The sequence below is a fragment of the Penaeus japonicus genome, unplaced genomic scaffold, assembly GCF_977035675.1.
Source record: "Penaeus japonicus unplaced genomic scaffold, GWHDUDI00000001_assembly GWHDUDI00000009, whole genome shotgun sequence".
Classification (NCBI taxonomy): domain Eukaryota; kingdom Metazoa; phylum Arthropoda; class Malacostraca; order Decapoda; family Penaeidae; genus Penaeus; species Penaeus japonicus.
In genome coordinates, this window is record NW_028234411.1 from 9,939,686 (window position 1) to 9,949,685 (window position 10,000).

Sequence of the window (10,000 nt, forward strand, 5' to 3'; positions counted from 1 at the left end):
ATATATATATATGTATATATATATATATGTATATATATATATATGTATATATATATATATGTATATATATATATATGTATATATATGTTTATGTATATATATATATGTACATATATATGTGTATTTATATATATGCATATATATACTTATATATACATACATATATAGATAGATGTATGTATGTATCTATCTAATGAAAAATGAAGATTAATCCACAGTGGATGGGTGTCATGACATACACGAAAGCTCCTATCAGGCCTAAAAGATGGGTGGTCAATGTGCACAGGACATGACAGCGGGAACTGCTCACAGTTGAAGCGCACTTACAGCTATGAAGTATTATGGCTGTAACAGCACTAAGTTCAGAGCTACAGCTTTCAAAAATTAGCATATACCCTTGTTTTGTGATAGATTTAAAAAGGGAAATATTCATTAGGCAAGTCTGTGCTAACCGGAGGGCAGAGAAAAAGATTTCCCCATCCCTCTAATTTTGTCAGTGCCAGCTGCATCAGAAATCACCCTTCCTGTCTGCCAGTTAGCTGGTTCGGCGCCCTGTCTACATTGGGTTAAAACCCCCCTACACACTGGTAAAATGGAGATAAAGTCTATCAAGCTATTTGTTTGACACTTTCTATACTTTTAGAATCAATTAGTATCATTAGTGCCTCAAAAGAGGGTCCAAGGTTAACCTCTACACCAAGCATCAAACTGGAATATGCCTCTTAATACTACAAATGATGCTCATGAAAATATCAGTTGATTTACAACCCTGTCTCTTCAAACTTTTTTAATCAGCTTTTCAATGCTGCAATCATGAACAAAACAGGCTCTCCAGTTTCTAGACTAGGCCCTTAAATAGTGCAACTAAATTCAAGATGCCATTACAGGAGGCCTTGACATACCTGTGTATGGGATGAATAACATCATGCAGAGAAGGGTATTGTTACTAACCCCACCCTTTTATTGGCATAAGCCATACATCATAAATTTATACACAACTATAAACTATAAACGAAAATGCACAAGTGCAAAATTTAAGACTCCTAAAAAAAAAAATTGTACTGCTGAGCTTTGACCTTTATAATGCCATAATTGGACTTTATAATATTATCAATGGGTTGCCTCCCAGAACAGTATCAGTTTCCATCTTGTCAAGTAGCTTCTAAACTAATTTGTCTCTGGGATTGTTGATCAGTTTGCTTCAATAGACATCCTGCTATAATGCAATGAAGTTTAATCCAGTTTATGCATCAATGACCATTTTGCCTCAACTTGTTGGATTGGGATAATGCCATTGTTGTTTCAGAAGGTTAATTACATGATCTAAATTCAAACTTGTATTACTTTTTAACAGCCAATGTCAAGAATATGGAATGTATAACTACACCAATTAATACTCAATGTGTCATTGTTGTTAAGAGGTTAGTATACAAGCATATCAAAATATAAAGTAACCAGGTGCATAATGGCAAAGTAGTGTAACAGGCAAAATGGTTGTAATATTACTGCTCCTACTTACACTGGAACAAAACTCAAAGATCTTCAAGGAGAACTCAAGTACGTACAATGAAAACCAGGACTTTTCTCCCAAGAACATTAGCAGCAAGATCTGGCGTGCAGGACGGAAATATCTACAGAACTTTGCTGGACTACGAGTCCCACCACCAGGGCAACCCCAATTTTCTTTCAAGACCCGAGTTGGTCAGATCATCATGCCCTAACATTAGGCTGCTTTACTTCAGCAGACTGTACCTGCTTGGAGAGCTCATCGAGCATATGTATGGAGATCGGGGGTGCCATGGTGCCCAGCAATGGGGCTGGGGGAGTGGAGGATCCAAGGGGAGCTGCAGGGGAGGCTGGCATACTTCCCCAGCTCATGGGGAGTGTTGGCACCTAAACATGGAAATGCATTTCATCCCATGCATACAATTCTCCTTTTCATCGTAATTCAGTTGGGAAAATCAAAGTACGAACAAAATTTATAAAAAACCCTTTTCCCCCTTTAATATGTTAATGTACTTACCATGTAGTGAGCAGGGGAAAGTGGGGGCATAACTGGGTACTGAGGAGACCACATCTGTCCCCACATGACTGAACCCCCTGTTGGTGCAGGAGAGCCAGGATACACCTTTGAAGTGGGAGAAAAAAATTGCCATATGTACAGAATGGTTTATGATCATCATTACTATTAAAATACTAGTAAAAAAGAAACCTTCATGCCTGAACTTCAAACTTAGTTAAATACAGTGTTGGTATTTCCATATGTTCAAAACTTCAAGACATACCACTGGTGATGATGGCTGGTAGGTGGGATGGGGCGTTGGGGCATTCATTCCCATCATGAGGTGACCGTTTGAATTAGCTTCTGAAAAAGAAAAAGGTCAGTCAAAATCTAGCCTACATTTTCATTCTGATTAAATAAGCATACATACTACAGTAAGAAAAGTCTATATGAATTCCTATACAAACTGATTATGTATCTTCAACAGTTTGTCCTATGATAAAATATTTGTCTGCCAAAATAATGTATTCTAATGTTTTTGGTGTAAACAATGAACAATCTAAACTTTTTAAAACTTCCCTATTGAGGTTTTATCTAAACTTGATGCATTTAATTAACATAGTATAAAGCAAACCTTGCATATAGCGCTGGTAATCACACTGCTGAGGTGGGGTGACCTTGCTTGGAGGAGGAAGATGACTGGGAGGTGGTGGCTTGGCATCACCAGTTGCACCCTCAGGGTTGTCTCCATAGAAAGATGAACTGCTAGGAAAAGGAGGTAACAAGTTGATGCAACATCTAGTAAATAAACCTGAAGATGACAAGCTGAACATTTCAAGAAGGAAACAATCAACTTACTTTGATGTAGGAATGTGGAAACTAGGAGGGGAAGGAGCAGAATCCCTGTTTAAGACTAGTATCCTTTTTGTTCCACGGCCCCTAACGGCCACCAGATCTCCCAAGGCTTGAACAAGGGCCACTATGTTGGGAAAACCATAGGTTGCTGGACGACATGCAACACCTATTGAAAAGAAAACCACTTTTCATATTCTAACGTACAGAATAATATGGATTTATTCTTGGTGCAATCATCCACATTATGAATATAATAATTTCACAATACACAAGAACCTAAAGCCCAAGAACTCACCAAAACGGTCAAGATAAGCTGTATCAAAATTTAAAAGTAGCATACGTCCTCCAGCTTCATGAAGAAGTGTCAAGAGATCTCGTGCAAACATCTGTAAGGGCACCAGGCTAATCTTGGCTTCTTCACCTTCACCTTCACCATCACCATCAATCTGAAGACAATGAAAAGCATCAAGATTTTTTTCTTTGTACAAATATTCATACACTTTTAAAAAATTATGTAAATATAGATAGGATAAAGTAGCATCAACCCATTCATGGCACATGGAATAGTGCAATATGTCATTGCAATGCTTCCCACATGATGGACAATGTTCTATCACGTCATGGACTTTCCAGGTATATACATATTGTAAATACATTTTCGTTTATTAAAAAACAAGAAAAAGAAAAAAAAAAAATTACGTTTTTTATTTTTTTATTTTTTACCACCCCTTACAGTAGGGTGGCTGAAAATCACTCCAAGAGGTTCAGCATGGCCTCACATGTTTGCTATATTGCCAGTAGGCAAATATACTCCATCATGAATGGGTTAAGCAAAATGAAAGGCATCAACTTACCACTAGTACATCTTCCAAGTCCCGTTTAATCACATCCAAGCTGGGGGGATGGCCATAACGCTCAGTGTAAGTTTGTACAAATTTATCTAGGGGATAGCTGCAGCTCGAGTCCTCCCACAGAAGTTTACGGGCACGTACCAAGATTTCATGTACATACCCTCGATCAACAAGGGCCACTACAGGTTCGTCCCCAGTCTCCACCAGCTAGAAAAATAAGAAATACAAGTGTTACCAGAACATTTTAAAAATCTTAAAAAAAAAAGAAAAAAAAGAAAAGGGTAATCATAATCTATCCTGAATATCAAACTTACCTTGACATGATTTCTTAGCTTTCCTATAAGTTCTTCCAAGGTGTTGGCACCATAGTGAGTGGGTTTCAGGGAATACCCATAATAACGTGTGAAGACCTGAGTCAAGGCAGAAATCCTGATAGCCTGCCTGGGAGCTCCTCGTACCACTGCTCCAACTTGATCTCCCAGTACACGAACACGTTCCCTTTCCACCAACTGCAGCTGCTTCTCTCCATCATCTTCATCATCATAGACCTGAAGATCCAAATATTACTGGTATATATGCTTATAATTGAATTACTTAGACTTAATTCATATGGTTATACATAAATAAAATATATCAAAATTGTATGAACAATTGCAGGGTCAACAATTTACCTGAAGTACATCTGGAATGGCTTCAAATAGTTCAATGAGCTTACTAAACCCATAGTCAGCCACTCTACACTGTCTTCCAAAATGATGGTGATAAGCTGGAATAAAACGATTGAACTGCATTTTGCACTGTGGAGAGTGCCGGAGTAACTCCACCACCTCCGCTGCAAACTGTCTTGTCCGCTCTATTTCTTCAGGGGTTTGTTCTCGCTTTGGAATAGCAATTGTAGTTTCAGTGCCAGATCGGGTGACTATCACTGTAGTTTCACTAACTTCGGTCAGCAGATCTTCAACATCACATACTCCATAATCAATTACATTCCATGTTCTGGTCAATGCCTTTTCATAAGCAACTGGAAAGGCTTCAAGTGTAATGGCTTTTGTTGGCTGGCCTTTTAAGACTCTAAGAAGATCTGAAGAAAATCTTTTGACCTGAGCTTTGTGAGCCAATGTCAAAATGCGTTTATTTCCTTCCCCCAAGACTTGTACAACATGAGGGAGAGCTTCAAACAGGTCGGCAAGTTTGGTAAATCCATAATCAGCTACCCTACATTGTCTGCCAAAATGATGATGGTATGCTGGTATGAACCGAGAAAAAGGTAAACGGCAGTAGGGGAAGGTTTTAAGGAGATCTACCAATTCCCTTGAAAAGAGTGCCAACTGTCCCACTAGTGGAGGACTCACGCATCGGGCTAGCTCTTCAGCTTCATCTGTTACTTTATTCTCAACCCACTGTACATATTTGAAACCCCCTGTAGCTGTCATTATGCACACTCCTGGCAAACAGGAGACCAAGTGTTCCAAAGGTACACCATCCTCTGCTTCTTCAACTGGGCCAATTTCTGCTTCATAACAGTCTACCAAGCTAGCCAGTGGGAGTGAACCAGAGTGGGACTGAAGCAAAGAGTGTATGCTCCCAGCCAATGTCCGCAATGCCAGATTGACATTTGGCAGACTAGAGCTTTGATCACGTTCTGCCCAACCAATGGAATCATCAGGGCCAGTACTATGCATCTTACAGTACCTGGACGAAATGCTACCACTTACTTCCTCTTGTGCCGACTCTGTCAAGATTGGGGAGCTCATGTGTCGGAACTCAGGATGGAGGGAAACCATCCTACCAGTACTATTATCAGATACAGTCACAATATCCCGCATGTTATACATCTCCGATACGCCAATCGTTTCATGAAAACGTCTCTCATAGAGCTCTCGAAATTTGAAAAGAGGAAGCTTTTTCCCAGGAACTTCCTGCAGTAGAGCTATGACCTTTGATCTGAAAAATACAACTAAAATAATTCTTCCATTACTGCATTACTTAAATTTCAATATTCAACTTTCATATTTATACAATGTTAATTTGTATTGCAAGTATCATACCTCTTCAACTCTGGTGATGGCTGATTTTGATTGACATAGGATATGATAATCCTCTTGGCACCAATCTTTTTACGGTGAAGTTGAGAAATAGCATACTGAGCATCTTGCTGCGAGGGCACCCTCAAGGTAGCAGCCAAGTTGCCATCAGACTGGACAAACACCGACACATGCAACACCTGAATATAAAAAAAAGGCAATCTTTGAATTAAAATATGTTGCAAGAGTTTTGTTTTTTATCTCACTTGTATAGGTATTTTACCTACAAGACAAAGTTCCGTAGAGCCACCTACCATAACATGGTCTCTAAATATTGTGAAAAGGATGCGTTTCATCTCCCTGGCATCAATATTTTGATCAAGGTTTGTCACTTGCAATTCTACTGGGACTTGCTGGACACTAGCTAGACTTGTATCCTGAAGAAAATATAAAATTATTAATATTTCTAGTAAAAGTCAAACAAGTGTGCATATATGTACATCCCCCCCCCCCCCCCCATTCATAATACATTTTTGAAGAGGAATTAGGATGTTAACCCAAGAAGTCGGGGTGCTACATTTTTATTATTTATTTAAGAGATGATACCTTGCTTGTTTACTTTCAGATTTATGAGGGAGGGGGGGGGGGGGTGATTTATTGCACACCATATATGATATGATGAGCTCAAGAAGGGCCAAGTGGATTCAATACCAAATACCAAGAAATCAACTTCTTGATAAATGTGGTTAGATCTTAACATCAACTATTTTAGGTAACCTCTTAGATATAAATCAAAGATAGTGCCAATCCAAAATTCAAGCAATTGAAGTAAAAGACTTACTATGACTGTTCCTTCCCCAAGTGACAGTTCTTTTAGTCCATAAAGAATCTGCCCTTGTGCATCAACTGTAGGTGAGGGACTCCATACAGGCTTCACAGGACTCATACCACTCCATAACAAAGGAGAAGGACTTCTTGCCCTGAATATTAATAATGCTCAGATTAATTTTTCAAAAGGGTAAAAAATTATAAATTCCATAATTAGCTATTTGATTAGCTTTAGCCCCTAATGTCTGATGGAGCTCAATCTTCTACTCTTGAAGTCTGTGCCTTAAATCCACAGTGGCTTGACTATGCCAAGGACATCATAAACTAGAGTGAAATGGAGATGGACTGGTTTAGGTGCAACCTTGATCTACTATTTATTGCAGCATATTATTCTTATTCTTATTCTTCTTCTTATTATTATTTCACTTTTTTCCCTTCACCTCCAAACTTTTTTCTTTGGGGATGCTGATTTCTTTCAAAATTGTTTACAAAAAAAGTCATCCCATAAAAGTAATAGGGCTGTCAGATTAAATGTAAAGAATATAATCCAGTATGTACTAAACCACAACTCTAGTCGGTCAAAATATTGAAAAAGCAGCCTCATAATATATTATTATTCACTTATGATACTAGTTGTTTATTATAAGTACAAAAGGCTTTGACATGTCATGTGGCTCTACTTTGCTCTGAAATTGAATGTCTGGTCTGCTGCACAGGTGGCATCAGTGCCTAACTTGCAGGAGCATGGAGATATATATATAAAAAAATATCAACAGGTCAATGTTACGCTTTCTAATACCTGTAGTATTCAGAAAGTATGTAATTATGAACATATATATTGAATATAACTCCTTACTGAAAAGCTTACCTTAGTGAGGAATCCAGAGTATAGGAATCTGGAGTTCGAGTGTTGAACGAAAAGCTTGGTGGGGAACTCATCCGAAACTGTATTCCTAAAAATAGTAAAAAAATGTAAAATCAAAACATTAAACTAGAGAATTAGAGAACAGTAATTCTACAAATATCTCTGGTATTGAACAATCAAACTTACTTTGGGATCGTCCCTTCTTGAACTGTTCTGGAGTCTTATCCAAGTATAATGGCTGAACTATATCACGACTGTTTCCTTCATTGTGGGAATTGCAGTCGATTCTTGACAAGCCACCAAAATGTGAATTGGAACCAGACACACTTGACTGACTCTGAATCCGACAATTATTGTTCCTAAATGCACGTTGGCTGAAAGGGATTTGAAATATTAATTAACTTTCACTCTTATATCTATCAAGAAAAAGCTAGAATGATGCACAGTTCATTACTCTCTCACATTACTTAATGTCCCTGTCAGCCTATTCTATCTGAAATGAAGGGGCAACTTCTTAATTTGTCCCTATCCTATGAAAAATAATACTTGCACTTCAACATAATGAAACTAAGAATAGGACAGCAGAGCCAATAGGATGGTGATATTTTGATATAATGAAGAGTTAATCCTACAATAGGAAATGGAAAAGTATCCAGCAAGATCCACATTTCTCACCATGATCCAAAGTGCTGATCTGCAAAAGACATGGCAGGATTCTTGCCATAGCTCTTAAAAGCGGTGTAGGGTTGAAGAGCCGAGTCATTGACAGGGTCTCTCACCCTCCATGACAGGCTTGCAGTGCCAGTGTCACCCATGCTTGGCTGGGATGGGTTTGGGAAGATCTGTGAATTGACTGGCTTCCACGTATCCAGAGCTTCCTGTCCTCTGTCACGCTGAAAGTGCTTAACTGTATTCAGGAAGGACAAAGGAGAAATTAATTTAGGGAATAACTTAATAAAATGGCATAAAGATTTCTAATTGCAAAATTTCTAGACACTCATATCAATTTTTCCCATTGAGAAACATTTGTACACAATAGCATTACTTACCACTATCTACTTTAGGTGATCCTTCCTTATCAAAATTCTTACCAAATGTACAATATATCTTGCTGCCATAAACGTCTTCACCATCTAGCCTCTTTTTGGCCCTAGAAATAAAAATAGTATGCCTGAAATTCTCTGCCAATACACATGTCACAGGTAGGTTTCGTCTAGCCCTATGATTTGTAATCAATATACAAGTGTAAAATGTAGAGTGCAAAATATTTCTGTCTCAAAACTTATGGCGTCATTATTGGTAACAAGGGAAATGGCAAATCATTCATTACTTTGTGTAATTAAATACAGAGAATGATGTATTTCAACTTTTCAATAACATACTACAGAAAGATGTATGTATATACAGGAATTACACGAAACAAAATGTTGACGATTTCCAGAAGAGCAATGCCTGTCAAAAAGCTCAAAACTACCGAATCGAAAGATGCACAGGTAGAGCTAGCCCATTCAAATCCCTCGCATGCGGCAAGTTAGTCAGGCAACTGAAAATCACAAGACGTTGCAGTTCATCTACAAACTGTCTGCCGGTCATACTCTAAGGCAATTTCAAGCAAATTGCTAAACAACAAAGACCCACACCCTCCCCATAATTACGCCGTAGCTAAAATAGTCGTGCTACAACCAATGCAGTCATTACCGCGTATACCTGCATTACGCACCATGAGTCGTAGTAACATCCTTCTAACATGTCAACAATATAGCTGACGTTTCAATTTAAAAGTGTTGTCACGATTCACTGACAACCTCGAAGTAGGACGAACACTCACACACGTACACGTTATCTGCCCGCTCGACCGGGCAAGTGTGACAGGTTGGTGCCTGCCGCCGCGTGCACGCCTTCCTCAAGCGCTGGTTGGTCACTGTGCGCGGCCTCGGCCAATCACAGCGCCGCCCCGACACTTGCCTCGACGTGTGCGCACCAATGGGCGACGCGCCAACTCCAAACACCGGGGTTGCACGACGCATGGTTGTTAGCGCCCGAACGAGCCCTAAGTCGTTTGTTAGGGTTGTTAGCGGATCGTTAACATGGCGGTCGATTCAATTATTTTAAAAAAGACACCCGCACATGATTTACTTACGTACCGGCATGAGACGACACGAATTACGTGTTACGTACAGCCCCAACACTCTCTCGACGTGTATCATGCATGCAACTGGTACAAGACAAAAATACTGTATATTTAAGACGCAACATACAAAGTAATGTAAAAAATCACATGGAAAACATTGAATGAATATCCGATGATTTGTATGAACAATACTAATTCTCCCTAGATACTGTATGCAGCAAATGACTTGTCTATGAAGAATATAATTTAACGAGGTAATATCAAACATTAACAATCAGATCGCGTCAACTACTGCACTATACGCGATTTTGAAAGATATGGAATACATAAATGATAGATTTAATGAGATGCGAATATACTATATATAACGCACGTAAAATACGACTTGAGGGTATTAATATAGCAGAGCACACCGAAATCGGAAATTGCATCCCGGCGGTCATG

At 38.9% G+C, this 10,000-nt stretch overlaps 1 protein-coding gene across 7 annotated transcripts in view; it reads right to left on the reverse strand.

Moving 5' to 3' along the window:
* Positions 1-10,000, reverse strand: part of Marf1 (meiosis regulator and mRNA stability factor 1-like protein) — a 26,332-nt gene that overhangs the window by 7,422 nt on the left and 8,910 nt on the right. Inside the window, exons 8-23 of one of the 7 annotated variants that reach the window (XM_043008091.2) lie at positions 8,475-8,575; positions 8,101-8,332; positions 7,612-7,799; positions 7,429-7,513; positions 6,574-6,712; positions 6,047-6,169; positions 5,757-5,932; positions 4,380-5,652; positions 4,023-4,256; positions 3,712-3,915; positions 3,153-3,303; positions 2,861-3,023; positions 2,637-2,764; positions 2,286-2,362; positions 2,024-2,128; positions 1,753-1,893 (exon numbers count right to left, since the gene is read on the reverse strand). In XM_043008091.2, coding sequence (XP_042864025.2) covers positions 1,753-1,893; positions 2,024-2,128; positions 2,286-2,362; positions 2,637-2,764; positions 2,861-3,023; positions 3,153-3,303; positions 3,712-3,915; positions 4,023-4,256; positions 4,380-5,652; positions 5,757-5,932; positions 6,047-6,169; positions 6,574-6,712; positions 7,429-7,513; positions 7,612-7,799; positions 8,101-8,332; positions 8,475-8,575 — 3,520 coding nt within the window. Of the gene's footprint in view, positions 1-1,752; positions 1,894-2,023; positions 2,129-2,285; positions 2,366-2,636; positions 2,768-2,860; positions 3,024-3,152; positions 3,304-3,711; positions 3,916-4,022; positions 4,257-4,379; positions 5,653-5,756; positions 5,933-6,046; positions 6,170-6,573; positions 6,713-7,428; positions 7,514-7,611; positions 7,800-8,100; positions 8,333-8,474; positions 8,576-10,000 lie in introns of all 7 variants that reach the window. The other 6 variants (XM_043008089.2, XM_043008090.2, XM_043008087.2 and 3 more) reach the window with 6 other exon arrangements.